We start from the raw sequence: 22,841 nt of genomic DNA on the forward strand, positions 1-22,841 counted from the left end.
TAAAATTTTCTCCGTGTATAGATGTCGCGAGCTAGTGCCGAAATACTTTAACGCGCAACTCAGTGGTTGTGTTTAGTCTTTGTGACCTACGTACATAGTACGCTGTTGTTTGCGTACTATGACTTTGTTATTATTCGCATGGCAACACTCAAATAGGGTAGACGGCAACGAGAAATCGGTCCGTATTATATCTCAAATCGCGATCGTAATAAATATTATATTATTTCCGAACAATAATTGCCAATTTACAATTCGTGCAATTAACTACTTATTGAATGCTTTAGAACGCAGATTTTTATATCCAAAAAGCGCGAAAGTTTACAAAAATACTTTAGGTTTAGCATAGTCGCGGCGGATAGTACATAAAATTAAATACGCAATCTTTGATTTCCTTCTAGCGCTTGCTCATTTGTGCCGTACGGATTCTTGTGAATTTTTGAGTTTTTCCTTTGTCGTGATGTGACAAAGATCGCGTCGGTTAATCTCGGTCAGTGTCGTAAAAAGTATCGCGCGATCGTCGTGTTTTCGCGAGTGATGCTATGAAGGAGCAGCCATCGATGGACCACAGAGAGGAGGAGGAGGTCCAGGGAACATCGGGCATCGGCGGAGCAACTTTAAAGTAAGTAATAAATTATCATTTATTTATTATTTGCAAGATATATTAATCATTTATTTTCGAGATTATCTTGCACACATATTTTTAAGATTTTTAAATATTTAAATAAAAATCAGATTTTTTTAAAATAATTATGTAACAGTTTTATTAAATATCTGCTTAATGAGCAAGTAAAAGTTCAATACGCGCAATATAATTATTTTTGAAATATTAATTATTTTGGACACTGTTATAATTTGTATATAATTCTGTATTTTGCAGATCAACGTGCAGATAAACTACAACTCCGCTGCTGCGCATCGTATCGGTGAGTAGTTTACAATTTATCTCGACAGGCTTTTCTAGATTTACAAATTTTCTCGATATGTTGCACTGAAACAGCCATAAATTTGGTATTAAGGGTTTGCTTACGGCAATGAGTGCCCATAAGTCTCTGATTATGTACGCAGGTAAGCATTATCTGCGATATTAATGAACTTCTCGTTTGATTAAATAGATCTATTTCCGTGAAAGCGGTTTATAAACCGGATTCGAGTAAAATCAAAGAAATAATCCGCTTGCTGTTTGAACGTGAATTCGCGAATGCATAAATTTTCGCTAATAATGTTGCGCTCAGTGACACGACGACTAATCGAGCCAATCAACCGACACAAGTAAAACTTTAATACGTGCAATTACAAGAACGATTAAATATATTGGGATGCTAAATGAGAAGAATTAAAAGCGCAAGTTGAACCTTATGATTTTTACAGTAATGTATTTTGCAATTTATACAAATTCCAGAATATAAATTTATAATTCAAACTATAATTCAAAGGACCAACAGATACTTTTTATATAATTAAAACCCGAGAAAAATGATATAATATGGTCAGATGTAAATATATATAATTAGTTACGAAAAGATCTGCAATTTTATATGATCATAAGATTACATATGTTATCAGATCTTTTCATAACTAATTATATATATTTGCATCTGACCAATTATACCATATTTTTTCTCGGAAAGTTGTAATTAAAAAAAAAATTCTCTTCTGCATTTATCAATTAAGTAATCTTTTTAATAATAAATTTGGTGGACGTTCGCATATTTTGTATGTCGATTTTATTACAGACTGAAAATGTGCATATTTTAAAAACATATCAAACTATCAAAGATTTATTTTTCCTGTTCGGTCAGTGAAATTGCAGATTTGTATGACGCTATTGTGTCACGAATATTTATGTGGCGAATGAGGAGAAAAAAAGGAAAAGTAAATTCTCGAGGACTTTTCAAGTAGAAATAGTGGTAGTCGTTTTAGTAGCTGTCAGGAATGACTTATGCCCGGGGAAAGCTCAAGTCGGCCTTAAAGGAATCCCGAGGCAGCGCCAAGGACGACTCCATTCGCAAAACCACTGCGACGATACCTCCACCGCGCAAAGGTTAGCTTAATTAATGCGGTCGACCGGTCCGTCGGAGACGATCCCCGATTTCATTCTATCAGACGAAAGACAGGAATTTAAATATCCAGTTAGAAATGCCTATTTGGTAACAGACGAGCAGTCGCATAATTACGCAGTTCTTCGGAATATTTCGTAAAAGTTATCTGACCTTCGACTGAATGTCGTCGAAGAAATTTTATAATTTATTCGAAGATTACGCGCTCAGAGATATAAAGTGATTAATTTTGCTATGTGATGATAATTGAATTTATTTCCTTTAATATCTCTCTTCTTTTCCCTACCGCTATTTTTACAAAATTGTCTTAAATTTTAATTTACGGTATTCCACAACACGATAATTATATAAAGCAATTTATTTTTACGCAATGAATAATGTGCAAGTGCTCTTTATATTCCCAAGGAGCATAATTATTTTAGTCGACGCTGACGTTAATCCGCGACCAGAGATTTTAATTAATTCGCTAATTAGTTCGCAATGCTCGCGAAGAGTTAAACAACTGTGCGAAGATAAGCGTGTACGCCAAGTGCCGCAAGTAACATACAATCGTGCGGTTACAGAGAAATGAAGCGATCGATCGATCGATCGGTCAGTCGGTTAGAGATACGTTTGGAGAAAGCTGAGGAAACGTCCTTAGGACGTCTGTATAATTTTATCAAGGCCGTTTTCCTCGACTGTCGGCGCGACGACGATCCCATCGCGAAACCCCGTTAACCCAATTATTTACCGATCGACCGATCGAGCGAATCGCATTCCTCAGACGCGACAGTAGTGCAGCAGGGAAATAACAGGAAACATAGCGGCATCGCATCGATCAAAATGATTGCAAACCGTGTAATCGTCCGGATCGCCGATGTGAATTTAGTAATTTTCATTCGCGATCGTTCATGCGGCTACTTGATTTATGAAACACGTCGTTCATTTCTACGTCAATTACCGAGTCTGTTCATTTTAATTTGAGTAATTCTTTAAGTGAATTGTGCATTAGAGATATAAAGACATGCTTTCTAATTGTAGGTGATGCTTTCCAAGTTTCACAGGTCTTTAATAAAGTAATTCGTTACTTCCTAGTAGGCCAATTGTCTTGCATTCTTCCATTCTTTCATTCGGGAATACTCGCCTGTGCGAATAGAAACAAACGAAATAAAAAAAAACATGATCATTCGTGCAGTTGATTGTTCAATTTTGCTCGGCGTTCGAAACGGTACTTCTCTTCATGTACCAAGGACGCATACCTCAATTCTTTCGCGGGTCGCTTAACCCAGTTACAGCCATCATGCGAATGTATGTACATGCAGAAACTGCATGTGCGTGCCGCATCTCTCCGTTTGTACGGATGGGAACAGGGTCGCGAGAGAAAGAGAGAAAGAGATAGAAAGAAGAGGACATTTACATGTGCGGGAAGGGATTAAATTCTAAAATACGTTCTGTCGTTTGGCACGACCGTAATCGGCGACCTGACGTAACAGGTCTAACTGTCCCCGACGCCATTTTGCGAGCGGTGAACGGAGAACGACCCGGTCGGTCGTTGTGAGGCGATAAGCAAAGTTCCGAACTATTTGCTGCGGGCGCTTTTTATAATTTATTGAAACAGTCGATGGAGGGGAGTCCGCGTTATCTGCAAACTTTCTGCCAACTAAACTTGGCACGGATTGAATTTTATCCCTAAAAACTTGCATCTTTTAAAAAAATATGTATGATTTAACCTTTGAATTTAATAATGAAAATTTTGCAGAAAATCCGATTTCGTTAAATTTAAATTGAGTACTATCTCGAAGAATAGGTTTAAGATTTCCACCGCAGTTTCTAGAAAAAGGAAAAATTTGATTGAATTGAGAATATTACAAAAGAAGTAAATATTGAGAGAATTTCGAAGTTCTCTTTTTTACGCATCGAAATATTAATCCAACATACACTTTACTTTGGCAATTTATCAAAATGTATACTTAGGAGAATTAAAATTTCGTAAAAATAAAATATCGATCTTGATCGTAAATTTTAATGTTAATTAGACTGCTTTTTTGTAAATCGATTAATTAATAAAATTAATTATTAAAGATTTGGAAAAAAATTGTATGAAATATTGAGGACATTTTAATATGTGTCACTATTTCCATTTACAAAGAAATTCTCTTTATACGCGCACTTGTCGATGACATATTTTTCCTCTCAATTTACTATAATTTTTTAAGTAAAATTTCACGTTTTACGTTGGTAAGTTTAACGTTGGTAGCGACTTTTCACGAAAGCATTTATCATTTACAGTCGCGCTGTCGTTATTTTGTCAAAACACTGGAACGGACAAAAGCGCAGTCATCGAACCACGGCGCACGAATAAAATCGCGATTAGAATTATCCGTGCGAGAATGGCGCTCATGACGAACTATCAATTACTGTACTAACTAGTTGGGACGTTTGTCGAGAAGTCGTAGACCTCTTCGTTGAAAGTCCAACATGCACCGATAGAAACTCAAATGAAAGCTGCCGAGCGAGGGAGCGAGCGATCGAAGCGGGAGAAGTTGCGCGTCCCGATATGCATATACGCGTATACGTGTGCGATTGACTTTGATAACTATTCTTCATGATGCAGCGAGTTTTTTTTCCGCCGCATAGAAATTCTCAGTCACGAAGATCGATCCAATCGATCGCGAGCGGGGTTCGGGCGGCGATGCGATGCGATGCGGCGGGAAGTAGGAGACACCTGTACAACTGCATTCGTGCACGCGAGACTAACTCGTCAGGTGAAAGAATCGTCGATTTTCACTGCGCTCCATTCAAACAGAGATAGTGCGAGCTATGACAAGCATTGACAGTGTTTTAATTTTGTCTGATGGGCTTGCAAATGGCTTGCTCGGAGCTACTCGAATATTAGAAATCGCTGACATTTACAACACGCAGCTACCCAATCGACGATAACATTCGCGAAAGCGCGAACGAGTTGTACTTGGCTAAAAAAACACGTTCATACGCGAGCGTGCGCGCCGCGTCTATGACAGTCAATTAAATTTTATCCGATCGCGCGTTTATCAGGCGGATTTCGTGCTTCTCGCTTGAGTTCTCGTTCCAATGCACGCGGAACCGATCTCCGACGTGCCAATGAAGGGATCGTCGCCGAGTGACCCATATAACCTAACAACGTTCCGCAACACGCTGACAGGGAGTCGCGGAGCAAGAAAAAGTCCTGTTATCTCTCGGTACCGATATGTTAATTCAAAAGTAATAAGATATTTAGCAAGGCCTCCTTCTGCCGATCCGGACCTGCGGAGCCGGCCGAACGAACTCGATGACTCGGTCAGGTGAACCAGACGAATTTTAAATGGTGAAAGTCCACATCGGCCTGAGAGCGATCGCGATCGAGAAAAAAAGGACGCGTTATGTCCCATCGCGCCGCGTGTTACAGCGCGTTACAGCGAGTGAGATCCGCACGGGAATGAAAATGACTGTGTTCCGTCGACGGTCGCGATTCGCGAGCTCCCGGAGATATCGGGTCACGGCGATAATTTATCGATTTCACGACTTTAACGATATTTCGCCTCTCGGATCTTCGCGCGATGATGCATTGACGTAATATTTCACATTGCGAGGGGCATCGCGCGTCAGATTTGCGGGGAGATCTTTTGCGAGATGATTGATTGTCGTGTGTGAATGAATGTAAGTGGAGCGCGAGTATTTATTTTGAAACTAGATACAAATTTTTGGAAAGAATATCGGACACAAATAGAAAATAACGAAATACGTATATTTTTTTTATATTTTTTTTTAAGAAAGTAGCGCAGCAGTTATTATTAGCAATAATAAATTAATCGAATAAAATTGCATCGCGTTATCAAATTTTCTCGACTTCCAAACGATAAATTATCTATGTACTGTTGACTTTTCCTCCGGCTCTTCGATTGAACGGTCTCGAGCAATATGCAAATAATGGTGTATAATTGTACGGAAATAAGAATGCTGGCGCCATACGCATCAAACACTTGTCTCATCGGTTCAAAAGCCACGGACAAAGTTCGCGGAACGTTCGCGACTCGTGAGATGATGCTCGTTTGGCGCGATGCAGGTTACAGTCTCGTGACGTCAGCATCTATTGTTTGACAGAAGCCCGCGGATCTTTACATATAGCGCAATGACTACACAGTCGCTTTTACGAGTCTTTCTTCCAGCCGAGGTATTCCCTTTCGGGCGAACGGTCGCTTCTGCCTCTCGGCGCCGCGAGACGAGAAATGGCAGAATATGCGCATACCACGGCAGCTAAAATGAATGTATAGATCGAACGCGGCGGTATCATTATCCTTTCCTGAACATCCTGGGAACGACGAGATACTCGGAATTTATTATGCATCATAAGCATTTTAAACACGGATTTTAATACGAGTATTAATGTGTATGTTTAAAACTATGTATGTTTGTACAAACAAATTTATTTATTCTGATGGAACAATCCATGCTCCATGCTTATATTATGTAAATTTAAAGCTATTTTGCATTGGCCAACAATTTTTACGTATTTTAATATTTTATTTAAAGATAAAAATTGCGGATTAGAATATTTTATAATTCTCTGAATTAAAATGTTAAAGAAATTCAATGTTTGGGAATTAATAATAACAATTAGCTACTTAAACATAATTTAGATTTCGTGTTTATTTCGCGTCTGTCGTGTTTAGATATACATTAAACGGTACTTCTATCAGCAGTTATAAGATCAACTTTGCAACTTCTATTAAACTAACGGGCGTATAATTAAACTTGATACTTGTCGCGGCCTTGCTAGAAGACATTTAATTACATCGTTCTTTCTCCGCGTTCGCGCACGGGATCCCCTTTCCTAAAGAATCCGGCGGTTTTCGGTTTTGCGCAACCAAGTATCGATACGATGTGAAGTCGTAAAATCCACCGCTCTCCCGGCCGCGAGGGAAGGCCGCGTCCGTCAGTCGCAGGATGTAAAACTTTTACCGCCGCGCGCGTTTTGCAAACCGTGACGCGATCTGGCAGAAAGAAATTCATCCGGGCCCGTCCTGCGAAGTTCCGGGGCACAGTCCCGAGATGCATCGCGTATGCGTTCGCAGCCGGTTCGACTACATTTCGTGACGGCGCGCACTCTCTCGCACGTAGGCACACACGCGCGTACGCGCGCGTATACGAACGCAGGGACACTTGAGAGGCCCCGAATCTCACCGCGATCGTGTCTCGAACGGGCCCGACGCGGGACCCACAACCAGACAGAGACCATATGCAAAACACTTGTGGAAAGAGAGAGCGATTGGCTCGTCCGTGAAGACCTGCAGCTCATTTCGTCGAATAACGAGTCACGGCGGTCGATCTCTCGACGCCGAGGCCTCCTTGAGTTGTACCTCGTCGCGCGCTGTTATCGAGCGATTAATTCGAGTCTGTCTGCGTCGGTACACTTACTTTGCATTTTGACACCTCGGTGGGACAGCGAGGGGAGAGGATAATGGGCTGCAATGTAAGAAATTGCGCGAAATGGAGATTAATCGCACGCCCGGTTAATGCGATGAGCACGGTGCTTGTTTTCTACGTCCTGTTTACGCGGATTGCAGAGATCATGAGCTTTCCACGGCACTTGATTATCACCGGTGACATCATATCGTGACGAAAGTAAAATATTGCCGTTGACACTTCACGAAATGCTTCTTAACGCCTACAGCGCGTCCTAGAATTTCCGTTCGACGAATTTAAAATTAATTTTTTATTAGAGAAAATATCCAGACTGATTATAGTTTTTTTTTGCAATTATTTAATATTTTATAATAAATATTTTAGTAAATAAATCTAAAAATTTTACATCTTAAATATAGAAAATAATAGTTTTTATATTTTTGTTTAGCTGTTTGCGCTTGACAAAGTTGCAAGAAGATACAACTGTCTCAACTCATAAATTATTTAGCTACAATTGTTCTCCGTTGTTTCTCAGCATGAGATCTGCATTCCTGTCGAAAAGCGCCACGAGGTTGAAATTCTACACGAATTCTTTTATGGCGTAAAGAGCCACAGGATATTCAGGTAGTCGAGTACGGATACAATACCCACGTTGTATCCATACGAACGTGCTCGTTCCAGGCATTAGGCTAACGTGATTTGCTCCCCGACGATGTACAAGCACGTAGTACAAACGTTCATTCGTCTGCTTGTCCTAACCTTCCCTTTGCGGACACGCCTGGAATCACAATTTCAAATAACCCTAACCGATGTCCTCATTGCAACCTACGCGCGAAATAGCTTTCTCTTAAGTAAAAACGTCGAAGACGCTTCATAAAGCGTGAGACGTTGATGGCATTGCATGATGAACATCAATTATTAATCGATGCTTTTTCCAAGATATTTTATCCAACAGCATTTTATCTCGCGCCATATGGTGTGCGGGAAACTTGGATTATTAAGCATAATTACATAATTTAGCTAAAATAAATCATTATAAACATCCTCAATTGTTTTAAACTTCAAAAATCGTGCCGGCTGTGCATTATCATAACCTTTAAAAACTTAAATGTCAGGAAAATGGAGATTTATTAATTTGCATGACTGTTCCGATTTTGACGAACGGACCGCGCTTTTTTCCTCGAGAGAGGATAATGATTTTATCCACGAAGGATTAAGACAGTACGAAACGAATTGTAGCAAGATTATTATTTATCGTGGATGCAGCAAGTGTTATATCGTGTGAGGTCAAGCGAATGTCTGGGGAAATAAATTGCAACGATGTTTATGCTCGTGTGCGTATCGTATTTCTGCTACCGGGCAGCAAGTAAGGAGCGTTTATGAATCGCAAGCTCGCGCAACTGCATCACGCATTCAAATCACCGGTCAGTGCTCCGCTTGGTTATCTACCTCCGCTGCAAGCCAGGAATCGCGCTGCAGCTCTCTCGTGCTGCGGGGATATTAATGCAAATGTTATTTTGCGGACTTGCAATTACACGAAGGTTTTTCATGTTTTTCACGATTAATCGCGGACAGTAATTAGATGGAGATAAGCGAGATAGGAAGGTAATGTTGCCTTTAGTTATTCGTGAAACAGGATATTTTTAAAAATATTCAGTAATTGTTCAGAATCTTATAAAGCTCTAGAAAGAGTTTCTAAATTATTGTACATCCAATATTGTTGTCTTTCGACATCTCTGTAAATCGTCTTTCGTCATATCTCATAAAAAGTTAACGCCGCCGACAGTCTTATATGCTCGGGACAAAAAATTTTATAATGTCATAAAAATATTATAATATATGCAATCCGCAAGATTATAACTTCATGAATTGATTTATCATGAAGTTTTCATTTATTTTACTTATTCTGCGTTTATAAAAATGAGCAATAATTTTTCTCGCAAAATACGTAAAATTGAAAAGTCCGATCGAACACTTTTAATTTTTTGTTTTATATTTTACTCGTAATATTACGAGTAAATTGCAAATTTGACACTATTTTCTCAATTGTCCAGAGCAGACTAACAGTCTGTATAAAATTTATAAAGTTTATTTCGATTTTACAATTTTTACACATATGTGCTGAAATATATGATTTAGATCTCTTTAAGAGAACATATTTCCAAACGTTTGCTTACATAATTTTATACGAAATACGTTAGTCTTCGTACTCTTTACGATTAAGAAAGTAATTTTTAAATAAAACACGTGACTTACCCCAACCGGCGTTCCTAGATTCTCATATCACAGTGCACACCGATAAACACGAATTACTTCTTTCTCGTCACTGATCAATTTACGCAATCGTCGGAATGCGAAAATCGCGCACGTTTCACTCGCGATCGAAAGAGAGAGAAAACCGGGAACAAAAACTAACCAAAGTACCGGCTGGAAATCACGAGCCGCTGAGCGACGCCGACGATCAGCACGATGCGCGGCCTTCTGCGATAGAAACGGACTTTGGGTCTCAGGAGTCGGACCCCGGCCGCTCGCTCTTGGTGTAAGGGACCTACGGGTCTTTGCGCCTGCGTATCGGGGCCCCTCTACCAGTTGACAGGACGAAAGGTGGGAAGAACGACCGGCAACCCCCTTTCCGCAGGTTCGCTCTTTTTCGCGGGTTGCTCGTTACGTATCTGCGTGTGCGTGCATCTTCGCGCGTGTGCGTATACATCTATTTGTCTTTATTTGCGGGTGTACCTGCTCAGGTGGCAGCACCTCGCCCGATATGTGCACCTGACGGTAGGCCGAGGTACGGGGGAGGTCTGGAGCAAGGTGTATTTGTATCTGTCTACCTACCTGCGTGAGAGCTGATAACGATATTTCTTACAATTGGCTTTGATCTAGAAGAACGCTGTGCAGGGATGAGATTCCTGTAATGCTGTCAGGATATGTGATGAATTGTACATCTGGCGTTAGGCGTTTTATTATTCTAATTTTTAGTGCACTTTAGTAAATTAAAAATTTAACTTGAAAAGATTGCCCTAATAGATTGCCACATATGATTTTTTTGTCTACTCAAATTTACTTTGTCTGTAGTCGACGAAAACTTTTCACCCCATTTACTTTGTGATCAACTGATTTGTACGAAGAATACCGAGACAGTTTTATTTTCGAGGGAGACATTTGATAGATTTTTTTAAAACACATAGTTGTCTGTCAATTACGAAACAAAAATAGAGTGGGACATTTTCTTTGGTCCATTTTGTGTACATGCTAGAAGTTAAATTTTATTAATACATTCTTTACATTAAAATAAATTAATTACGTAATTGCATTAATTGATTGCGTTGCCGTCGACCATGCTGTTCCTTCCGGTAGTGAATTCTCGCATTCAACCGGCCGGGACGGCGAGATCCGTAGGAATTCGCGACGTAACGCCTTATGTCTTGTCGTTAGAAAAGGAGACGAGGGATATCGGAGGAGGGGAGGTTAGTGCTTTGGCGGATACTTCGATGCACATCGGTGAGCAACGCCGTATGCGTTAGTAATTCTTTCGTCTTCCTTTCGTTCTTCCACTTCGCTTTCGCGCTCGGTTGTGTTTGAAGAGGGAAAGACAAAGACTTTCGAACTCTTTTTTCTCTCTCTCTCTCTCTTTCTCTCTTTATATCTTGGAGTTTCTACTCTCTTTCGCTATTTCCTTCCGTTCGTCGGAAAGCGTTGCCTTCATTTTTTTATTATATTGAGAATGCTTGGTTTCTTGAAGATAAAAATGTAAAGTTTTATACACTGAATAATTTTAATGAGTATATATATATATATAGCCTAATTGGTAGTTATTAAATTTTTTACTTATTTTTTATAGATTTTTACATTGAATTATTTTATACATTACACAAATTTGAAATAATTCATAAATAATTCATAAATACGGCATTTTCTGAAAAAAAAAAAGATTTTAACGTCTCGGTGAGTGTGTGTCATTGATCTTATGTACTGCATCATGTAACATGAAAGCCGTTTGCGAGAAGTGTCGAATAGAGGTTTGCTAGCACATTGTAGAAACAGCAGAATCATTTACTGACAGATCGATGCACACGAGTGAACACGAAGATCTGCGGAATACGAAATAGTTACGGAAACAGTAGCACATTATCTGGCTATACGTGTTGTATTCGTTCTCGTGCAATAAAGTTAGTTAGGAGGATACCTGAGTTCTGCCAATGATTATTAGTTATGTAAAAAAGAAAAACTAAAGAAAGTACGTGCAATTGATTTTTTTGCACAGAGTACAAAAACTATTTTAAAAAAGAAATCGCATTATCTATTTTAAAAACTAACGTAGAAAGTTACGATTAAATATTAAGTTAGATTAGATAATTTTTATTAGATAATATTTTTCAAGTAGTGTTATGAAAATTGGTCAAATTTAAAAGATAGAGATATGCTATTTTTTTAAAGGGATTTTTAATTGAATTTTAAGGGCAAAATTAATTTAATATTTTACGAATACTATGTTTTATCTACGAAAAGATTGTAAAAGTATAGAATATTTAAGCTAAAATGTCTTAAAGTTAAACTAGTGATGAAATATTTTAGCAATGTATCCTTTCTCTGTCTCGGAGATTATCTGCTTTTAATATTTGAGATATGAATCATCGCACACGCGGTGTTCACGGAATGAACCTTTTTTTCTTTGTTATACATATACAGATAAGAACAGAAGAAACGACATTCGTGCATATATTGTTAAAGAATTCGCGCACGTGCGTGGGCGTGTCGCGTATGCGTGAACACCTTGGAATTCAAATCGAACGCAGGAAAGAACGTTTGTCAGGCACAACGACGTTTGGAAACCCGGCGTGGTCGTTAAAGGCAATGAGAGTCGCATGAAAGTAAATTTCACGGGAGAAAGAAAGAAGTATACGTATGCGTCTCGCGAGATGCATTAGTTTCTAACTCGCGTATGTGAGAGGAAAATGTTATACATGATTATTGAGGGAATTCCTGATATCTTTAAATTACTTTAGGAAATTGAATTATTTTGATTACTTTTAGCCACCACAAGTAGCAGTGATATATTCTTAACTAAAGTAAAAGATCGCTAATCGAGAATTGCGCTTTAAATAAAAATATTTTTATTGCGAATTCATCAGGTTACAATATATTCGTACTTTACGCTCTTAAAAATGTTACGATATCTAATTTAATATAAAGAATGGTAAAGAACGTCATACAAGGATTATGCGTGTGATTAACAATTGATTGTTAAAATAACAAATATATCAATTACAACTAAAAAAATTTGTGCATATATATGTACAATTTCATTATTCAATCTGATACTTCTTTAGTTTTTTGTCTGGTGAACAATTCTATAAACGGTCGGTAATCAGAATAATCAGAAAAAAATAATCGTAACGGAAGTCACTACATTTACACGCTATACAGGGTGATCCACGAAACTTGGCCGTTTCTAGCACTTATAATGTACAATGTATCTTTAAAGTAAGTCCATGGACGCGAATATATTTTATCTTTATAATTACTTTATAATTACTGTGATCAATTGATACTGCTTTATACGTTTTCAAGTGTTCAGATTTAAAATCCATAATCGTAAATACAATGGAACGTTTACACATCATAAAGCATGTATCTCAAAAATGACAAGTATAATTTGTGAAAAACGTGAAAAATTAATTTTTTAAGTAATATTAATTTCGTGAAATATTAATTTTTTGATTAATAATTCCTTAATACTTCTATACAGACATTATTCAGAATTCAGAACCTATTCATAAAGAAAAAATACATATTAGAAAAATTTTTTTATTATGCCATTTAACTTTTTTTCTCTACCATTTTTTTCTATTTTCAACAGAACAAGTGCTAGAGTTCGGTTCAGTTCCGTGGTCCACTCTATACATCATGTTTATGGTGTATCATTAACACTCACAACATTAATTACCTCTTCCATTGAAATAAACCTGTATTTGCAATGGCATAATTGTATATAATTCGAGATTCAAACACCATTTATTAAACATGGACCAATCACGTTTCCTGGCTTTCTCAATATTTTCTATTACATATTCAATATTGATAGCACTTTATATCATAATAATTTTATAACAATTTTATAACGAAATAACAACGCTCTTACGTACATTATTACAAAATTAACACTTTTTATTAAGTATTACGCGATTTATTCGTGATACGAGCACTGAAAAACTACATTTGACGATTGTCAAACATGTCGGCAAGATTTGCGTTGCGAATAGAGTATGAGCAAATGATAATAGTGTACCGCTAAAAAATATCGCTAATAATCTTGGATGCACGATTCAGAAATACAGGTTTGCAAAAGCAAGAACAGAAAAGCAGAAAAACAATATCGACAAATTTAAGTTGAATACTCTGAGGATAGTCTTAATATTTCCTTGAATTTATTTAGGAGAAAAAAATTGAAGCTATTAAGAATAAATAAATATTATCTCAATTATGATGATTTCAAAAACCCCTTTTATGCATCCAAGAGTTAAACCTGATAACGTTGCAATGTGCGCGTGTACATGATAGTGTTACAATCGTTGCTTACAATACACCAGCTAAGTGATATGACTCGATTTCTCAACGAACGCTATTATTAGTAGTAATAGTGGCCTCACGAAGTAGCGGGAGGATCGAAGTCAAATCAGACATTTAACAAAAAGAGAACGGTGCAGCTTGAGTCCGCTAAATAAACCGTGATAAAGCGATAATGCACTATATGAATACTGCTTGAAACGTTTTATGCACCAATGCGTGTGTATGTGTGTGTGTACGTGTGTGTCTGTTTCCTTCGCTTTTCTTTTTTCGCGAGATTGGTTATTTTAATTCCAGCGTGACTTTATATATATTCAATCTTCGATCTTTTAAATATAATAGAAATTTATACATAAATTTATATATTAATCTAAATTAAAAATATTTTGCAATTATGTTATTAACTAGTAATTTTTGTAATTTTTATTTGTTCTTGTTGTTTACTTTTGTGGTTTCTATAAAACCTATTTCACGATTAAAAAGTTAAGATTACGCAGATAGTAGAAATTGAAACTCGCGCATTTATTAATAAGAGAATTAAATCCAGATTAAACTGGAGGAAAATTTTTTTTCATTCCGTTGACTATCTCCATAATCTTGATCCTATTTATTATTTACAATAAGAATTTTGAATAGTGCCAGTTATGCTATCAAAAAAATATGAAGAATTTTATATACATATATATGTATATATATAAAATTATTTCCAGTCGAGCTATTTATTGCGGAAATTAAAAAGTCTCGATGATAACCAGAGTAAATGGAGAAGCGAAATCTTGCGCTGTATTATTGTCCGTCTTGCTGGCGTGAAGTCGATCGATATCACGTGGTGAGTTCCAAGTATCGTTTGTTCTCTATGGATCCGTAGCTGTGCGAGTAACGGCCGCTGTACGATACTCTGGACCAGGCTCCGGCTCGGTTCGAGTAACTGTTGCACGCGATGAGCGAATTCATGGCGTTGGGTCGATCGATCGGTACACCCTGGCCCCGTACGGTCTGATGCGAACTGCCACTGCGGGCCGACCGGTCACTATTCATCAGCGGTGCCCTGATATTCTCGACCGCGCCGACGTCGGTGTACGGTTTGGGCGCGTGAGAGCAGCTACTCAGGAATACCGCGGCTATCACGCCCTGCGTGCAAATAATTCGTATAAATAAATTTGCGATTTGTTGTTTCATGTCGGGATAATTTTTTATTCATAGAATTTGTGATGTAATACTACTATTTTATAATTTATGTGCGGTGTAATAGTGAAGAAACTAATGGAAGAATCAGATTATATGCACATGTAATCCGATTTTTGAAATGCTTTCTTGTATTATGTAGCACATGAAATTATGAATAGCAATTCTATTTTGAATTCTGTTACGAATTATAGATTGTTTAAAACAGATTATTTATTTATTTAATAAATTATTTTCATAGATTTATTTCTTTATAAGTGCCAAAGATTAGAAATCATGATTACTAAAATTACAGATAGTCAAATGTTAGCAGATTGACTGCAAATTTGATTAAAATTGTTAACATTTTGCTTACTGAAATATATGCTTTATAAATATTAATGCTTCCTAGAACAAAACTATGCATTTATTTGTCTGAAAATAACAAATTATTATTAAGCTACAATGCTTCTTTTTAGAAAAAGTATTTTAGAAATTTAAATCATATATTATAAAATGAATAAAACGTACCACCAGCGTATGAAGTAACACGATAAACATAGAAGCGTTTCTGAAACCAATGTTGTCCAACAAAATACCAGCGAGGCTGGGACCGATAAAAGCTCCGAGAGCGAAAGTACTTGTCCATAATCCGCTGATGAGACCATAAGTTTCAAGACTGTTCGGGAATCCGTACTCTCTTAATATGAATAATAATTATTAAAATATTATAACTTATCTGTAATATCTTACAAACTGTATGAGACTTCTATGTAATAGATAAACAGAAAAAAGCAATTCATATTTCGTACAATTTGCAAATAATCGAGATTATTGAATGCAGATTTATTCTCGTACGACTTACATGGATGATCGCAAAGCGTCTGTGAAACTCGCAACCAGTTGGGCAGCCATGCCTAAGCCATGGATTACGAGACCGCTGATGGTCAACCAGATTATGGTAGGCGACGGAATGAACGGTGCCGGGCCGATCAAACAGAAACCGATCATCACGAGAAAACTTCCAGCGATAGTTGCTACCTGAAGAGCATCATATATCTCTTGAGAGATATTTATGAGAGACATAACATATGTGAAACTTGATGCAATGTGTATATTGAAGCTACGGCAGACTTTTAGTGTTCGAAATTATTGATGTGTAAATGCATGGGGATAATTTACTTAAAAATTCTGTACAGAATCACGATAATCTTCGTAGTTATTGTGCGGAAAATTACTTTTGGATGCCAATATTTGTCACAAAGCCAGCCCCATGCTGGCGCCGTTATCGCGTACGTGCCACCGTTAATGACGAACATTAGTCCTAACACAACAGGACTCAAGTTAAATTGTCTCAGATGCGGCTCCAGGGTTGCTTGCAAGAATCCGATACTCATACTTGCTGCGACTATCGACGTCGAGGCGATCATCACGCCTGGAATCTTTAAGACTTTTGTCACTCCTAGAAATCGTAAAATAATGTGTAGTATAAATTGATAGAATTACGATTGTGTAATCGTCAATTTAATATCTATTCAAATAGTACCTCCGTTATTGTGTGCATCTTGTTCGCTTTCATTGTGCACAGGTAGAATGAACGCAGTGCTGACGGCTGCCAAGAACAATGCTGAGCCAAGAACTGCGAATGGAGTGGTGTATCCACCAACCTAATTCGTTCACATTGCGTGATATTAATGATATTTTAATATATATTTTAATCTTTGGATATATAAAAGAGATCTTTATAAGATTTTTCTAGTACATATTTACTTCTTCATGCTATTGGCAATATATTTTCCATCAAATTCTAATAATTGATTTTTAAATATTTGAAAATATTTATGTGCTGTCTTTTAAATACAATACTCAATTTACTTATTAAAATTTGTCTGCTATGTTTTTGCAAATCTTTATTATTGAGTTAGACTACCAATAACTATAAATGATAATAAAGAGAAGAATTATTTGTGATCAACACGTTATTCTGCAAAATATAGATATTTACAAGATTTGGAGAATGTCATTGAAAATACATTACTTGATAGAGTGCACCTCCCACGGTGGGACCTACGATTAAGCCCAAGCCGAAAAAGGTTTCCAAGCTAGCGAATGTCGTGGCGACATTGTTGGGAAATTCTTTGGCAATAATAGCGAAGCTAGCTGTCAAAAATGCAGCATTCCCTAATGCCTCTACAATTCTGATTACGAAAGATAAGATTATGAAGGGATAATGACCATCGACTTTGTCTAACAGACCGAATAATATGGCGCAGGCTCCTGTAGTTAGGATACCGCCATTGAATAGGAGTTTTGGACCGATTTGATTGAGCTGCGAAAGATAGAAAATGCGATTCATTAATTAAAAATAATCGACGGTTTTATCATTATTTTGTATATATAACAGTACATTTTAATTGTTATTTTACAAATTATTTTTTTCAAATAGTGGCAAATTATTATTTTTATTTTGCAAAAATACAGTTGTGTAAAATATTAACTACTAATTCATGGAAAATTAATCCACGCAACAACCGGCGAGCCTGAGAAATGGCAAACTTATGCGTTTTGTGTTATAACTCTAATCATTGCACAGGCTCAGTTGGGTTTGTATCTCAAATATAGTCACGAAAATCCCAATAAACAAAATGTTAACAATGTTGATGCAGCTTGACAGCAAATTTGACCAAATAATTTATCTGCTAAAATCGTTAACATTTAACTATCTGGATTGAATCTTATTTATGATATTGTATAAACTTATTTTCTTCATCTTTATTACTATTTCATCATATTTTATTTAATATGTTTCTCCGTGACGAAAGATATTTCCGTGTAGATTAGATATTCAAAACGCAAATAAGCGTGGATGATTTATGACCGTACCAAAAACATTAACGAGAAAAAGTCGTCTAGATTACATTTTAATGAATTTTATTATTTTGTGTTATCTATTAATATGACAGCGATTTGACTTCTCTAATGTTAAACATGTCGTAAACATGAAATTGCAATGTATGCAGTATGTTGGCGGTAATTATATGTCACCACTCACGCGTTGTCCGTAGAACGGGCTAATCATGAAAACCACCAACTCGAAAATCCCGAAAACCAATCCATACTCTGAGGGTGACGCGCCTTTCTTCTCGGCCTGTGAAGAAATGTTCAAACAAATGAAAATTTACATATATACATACGGTACATACGTGTTAATTTGTCGACCGGTCCGAAATATTAGCAATTCGAAGATACATCGAGTTACGCAGCAGCTCTATCTATTATCTCGTCGCATTGCAGTTAATGTTCGTTCAAATAATGTTTCGATAAACTTTGGAGCTCCGCTTTACGCGGTGAGCCTACCAAGCGAATTATCGAGCGAATTATGTCGTCGTTTGTCCCCCGACATACGGAAAACATCCTTAAACACGTGCTCCATCCGTGCACACACGTGGAATGGCAGAAAAATTGCGTGATATATTTTTCACGTGGAAACTAGAAATCAATTTCGGTAGATGGAAAACACTCTTTTAAATGTGTGGCAATGTAAAAACTATAATTGTGCGGTATATATTTCAATTCAACTATGAAAGTTTAGGCAGTTAATTAACATATAACTAAAGCTTAGCTCGATCATAATTATTGATATAATAACAATTAGATAATATCTAGACATTACTTACTGACATTACTTATTCAATCATAATGAATTATAATATATAAATTATATTAAAAGAAATTATTAATCAATAGCAAAATAATCGAGTTGTATTAAACTTCTTTAATTTTATGCGACGTAAAAATGCTTACAAAATCTTGAACTTTATTACGAGTTTTTGCGTATTGATCGAATTTATATATCTGTGTTTGTAAGTCGATAAGCGATTTTATTAATTGACTGAATCATCAGAGATAATCTCAAAAAATTCAGTTCAAAGTAACCACCAAGTACGATATATTTCGCTCATTTTTTAGAGTCAGATAGAATGTCAAGATCAAATTGGTCAAGATTAAAATAAAAGAAAATTACAAGTTAAAGAAAGAACATTACGAACAGCAATAATTACGCATTGATAAACTTCTTGTGAGATATTCTCTGAAGAAGTTTTGAAATCTTTATAAAAGCTTCGATCATCGAGCTGCTTTATAAAAATTAATTAGTTTTTTAAGTTTTTTAGATTCATTTAAAACGTATTTCGAAAAAACATGATTACTTTGTATATTACGGTTTATATATATAACGCATTTAACTATACATATATAATACTACATATAATCGCGCAAACTTTCAAGTGCCGTAATCCTTCGTTTCACTTCATGAAGTTATTGCGTGCTTAGCATCGTGCGATCAGTATAATTGAGACAATGTGTTAAAAGAAAAAATAAAAGAGAATATTAATACGGGATCTTTCCAAGCAATGTTATTATGCAATAAAAAGACAAATTACAGTAGGCGCGTTTGTTGAGAAGTCTCATTCTCGACTCTCTGTTAATTATTGGTTTATAACAAGATAAGTGTATAATGCATTTTTAACTACAGAGTAGCAAATAGATTCTGACGTCCAATTCGATTAAGGAAGATTTTTCGTAGCAAAAACTTCTTTCTACGCAGAAAATATTGCATATCGTAGGCCTGTATTTTTTTTTAATAGTTTTGTATGTTCTCGTACGCGCCTCTCAAGATAGAGATTCTATTAAGAAGAAAATAAATTGAACATGCCAGACTTTCGACTTATCGAGAAGATTTCTTCCACAAACGTTAACCTTTGCTCTCTTGAAAGAATGATTTAAATTCAGATAATTTGACGCCTTCGATGACGCAGACTATAGAAAAATGTGTATTATTTCATAATTTTTTTATAGTTTTTTTGACATATATGTATAAAATTTTATAAAATTTTATTAAAAGTTATAAATATAATAATTATAATATTTAATTTAAATATTCAATATTTTATAGCAAATAAAATATTTATATATAAATATTTAAATAAAATATTTGCTATAAAATATTGAACGTGCTGAATTAATGAAACTTTGAAACACGAGAAAGCTGCTTATACTCGATATTCCGACGAAACTCTTCTGCGATTAAATGTGCTTTTGTAGATAGATATTGGAGCATTATCATTCGCGAGATATAAAATAAAGCAGAGAATATCATATCTTTGCTCTATTAACGCAACTAATTTTATCGAAAGAGGTTAATTATTAATAATAAGAGGTTATTATTAATAATAAACAAATAAATCCAATCGAAATATAATGTTTCGAGTTAGAAATACGTTCGTAGTGTGCGTATAATCTGACAAAAACATACGAGACTGACAGATCATTTTTTGGCGCTTGTGAAAAGAAACAAGTAGCGCGGATAACTGCCTCTTATCGTCTTATTGAACATTACCATCTCACTGTGATAAAGAACGAGAAAGGCTTATTTGATTTATAGCTAGTAACATTATATCATTAAGATAACCTTACAGTTTTACAAATATTCGCGTAAACGATATATTTTTTTATCTCTCATCTAGTAATATCTAATATTTTTTGATATAATAAAAATTGACATAGCTTATTTCGCAAATATTTTTATGTGGCGCGTATAATAAAATTGGAATTTACAATTAAATATTTAAAAATTAAAAAATATTATTAATAAAATATTTTTGATTATTTGCTTACATTTATGTTAAGAAATAAATCTCTTCTTTGTCCATATCATATTTCGTAGCAATTACTATATATAATAAATTGTGCGTGTAACAGTAATCCATTTTACGTACATCAGCAAAGATTTCATCATACAGATTTTCTTAAAAGAATGCAAACATTTTCTGATGTAATTTGTTGGATATATTACTGTATTTTTGTACACAGGATGTAGCCGACTTGTTACATAACTTGTGCGACCATAATTATAGTGACAAATGAATTTAGTGACTTTAATGAATTTACAATTTGCTTAGAAATACATAAAATATTAAAAATTAGAAATATATGATAAATAATGATTTCTTTCGACGTTTTTGCTAAAGATTGATTTTGAATTTAACCAGAAAATTAAAGTTGCAAAACATCCTGTTCATAATGAGATATAAAAGTATCTATTATTTATACTGACGTTAATTTAATTGAACTATAAAGATTAGAACTATAAAAGTAAGACGGAATAGAAACATCAATTTCATAAAATTTATAATACAGAGTGAGTCATTAAAGACAAAATATTTATATAAAAACATATTTTTTTATTATTTGAAGGTACGGAATGTGTGTGTATATATATATATATATATATATATAATACAATTAATTAGTTCTAAATGACTAATTCTCTTATTTTAACATTTAAGATATATTAAGTAAAATAATTTTACATCTTGAAGATATTCTCCATTCTAAATTTTCAAGGTTAAAGTTATTTCAAGGTGATATTGTGAAGTATGGCTGCAAAGTCATCTTACTGCAATATGTAAGGAATTGGAGTACATAAAAAACTGTGAGATAATAATAATAATTAAAGATTGTGAGATAAAGAAACTTTTTTAAAGAGAAAAAAGTATTATATTTACTTTTTTTCGATCATGAATCTAAATTCTACACATTCTTTTGTATTTTCGAATTTAAGAAAAATATTTAAGTTTTGTTTTTATCGACTCACTTTGTACATTATAAGGGCAATAATAATGAGGTGACAATTTTGTAAACACTTTGGTACCGTGTTTGAAATTCCTATCGCGATGACGACGATACAAATCTTATTTAGTTAATAAGTTATCATATGAGCAAGCAATTTATATCGTATAATGTCACTGAACAACACACTTTAAGTCGATTATCGTCGTTGTTATGACTATGGGTGACATTTCACGCAAATATCACTATCATTCGAAGTTTCGCAAAGGCATCTTGGAAAAGATTGAAAGATTTTTTTTACAAGAATGACATATCCAGACGTGGTAATAAATTAAATTGCAAGATTATTCACTAGTTTCCGTACTCTTTATTTACGCGAACGTAGTTCTTCGGTAGCAGTCATCCTGTATATAAAAGTATTGTCGACGGTTATCGTCCTCTTACCTCTTGCGGGTAGAACGGCGCTTGTAGCGAGACGCAGATGGCATTCGCGAAATCGGCAATACTGATGACGATGAGGGTGAGCCATTGCCTCTTGGTGAAATGAGCGATCGCCATTCCGTCTTGCACACTTTGATTGCGCTTTACGACATCGGGAACGAGCACGAATCGACCGACTGACTGACTGTTTGTCACTCTTACAGTAAATAATACACACTTGATTGGAATATACACAGTGTGTTGTTTCTTGCCTCGTCTCGCGCCTGTGACGCGCGCACGGATTTACGATGTGCGTGGCTGAGTGTCGTTGTTTGCACTACGTGACGCCGGTCACTTTTAAGGATTTGGAAAGAATGGAGAACAGGGTCGGAGGTCGAATGATATGTCCTACCACGGTTCTAATTCATTATCGGCCGACGCTGCCGAGCGTCTCGCGCGTGTGCTGTAGGGCGTGAGTTTACGAGCAACCGCGGCGCGCCGGAGCCGATTTAACCCCGATTTAATCCAACCATTTGTGTACATCGCACTTCTCCTTTGAAAACGAGAAGTCTGAATGCAAAACTCACATTCTCTACAAGAGAG

The 22,841-nt window shown here is 35.8% G+C and overlaps 3 protein-coding genes across 3 annotated transcripts in view; 1 reads left to right on the forward strand and 2 right to left on the reverse strand.

Annotated features, from left to right (window-relative positions):
• LOC105670436 (uncharacterized) overlaps window positions 1–9,981 on the reverse strand; it is a 42,787-nt gene extending 32,806 nt beyond the window's left edge. Inside the window, exon 1 of the mRNA XM_067358748.1 lies at window positions 9,714–9,981. The gene's annotated coding sequence lies outside the window, so the exon portion shown is untranslated. The remainder of the gene's footprint in view (window positions 1–9,713) is intronic.
• Window positions 1–22,841, forward strand: part of LOC105670450 (uncharacterized) — a 45,199-nt gene that overhangs the window by 2,158 nt on the left and 20,200 nt on the right. The window contains exons 2-3 of the mRNA XM_012363979.2: window positions 399–619; window positions 878–923. The gene's annotated coding sequence lies outside the window, so the exon portion shown is untranslated. The remainder of the gene's footprint in view (window positions 1–398; window positions 620–877; window positions 924–22,841) is intronic.
• On the reverse strand, window positions 12,549–22,659 carry LOC105670460 (MFS-type transporter SLC18B1-like). Its single transcript, XM_012363991.2, has 8 exons — window positions 22,263–22,659; window positions 18,241–18,336; window positions 17,227–17,517; window positions 16,735–16,855; window positions 16,427–16,650; window positions 16,054–16,229; window positions 15,720–15,888; window positions 12,549–15,155 (listed from the first exon to the last, which is right to left on the reverse strand). Exons 1-8 carry the CDS (start codon window positions 22,374–22,376, stop codon window positions 14,847–14,849), a joined length of 1,500 nt encoding a protein of 499 aa, XP_012219414.1. The 5' UTR covers window positions 22,377–22,659; the 3' UTR covers window positions 12,549–14,846.

Source organism: Linepithema humile, chromosome 1, assembly GCF_040581485.1.
Source record: "Linepithema humile isolate Giens D197 chromosome 1, Lhum_UNIL_v1.0, whole genome shotgun sequence".
NCBI classification, from domain to species: Eukaryota; Metazoa; Arthropoda; class Insecta; order Hymenoptera; family Formicidae; genus Linepithema; species Linepithema humile.

Excerpts from the sequence above, each read along its gene's own strand:
- LOC105670460 (XM_012363991.2), bottom strand. The coding sequence starts at position 22,376 with ATGGCGATCGCTCATTTCACCAAGAGGCAATGGCTCACCCTCATCGTC. Across the intron at positions 18,337-22,262 it reads CGCCGTTCTACCCGCAAGAG|GCCGAGAAGAAAGGCGCGTC; the intron begins GTAAGAGGACGA and ends ATTTCTTCACAG. Across the intron at positions 15,156-15,719 it reads TGTTACTTCATACGCTGGTG|GGCGTGATAGCCGCGGTATT; the intron begins GTACGTTTTATT and ends ATTTGCACGCAG.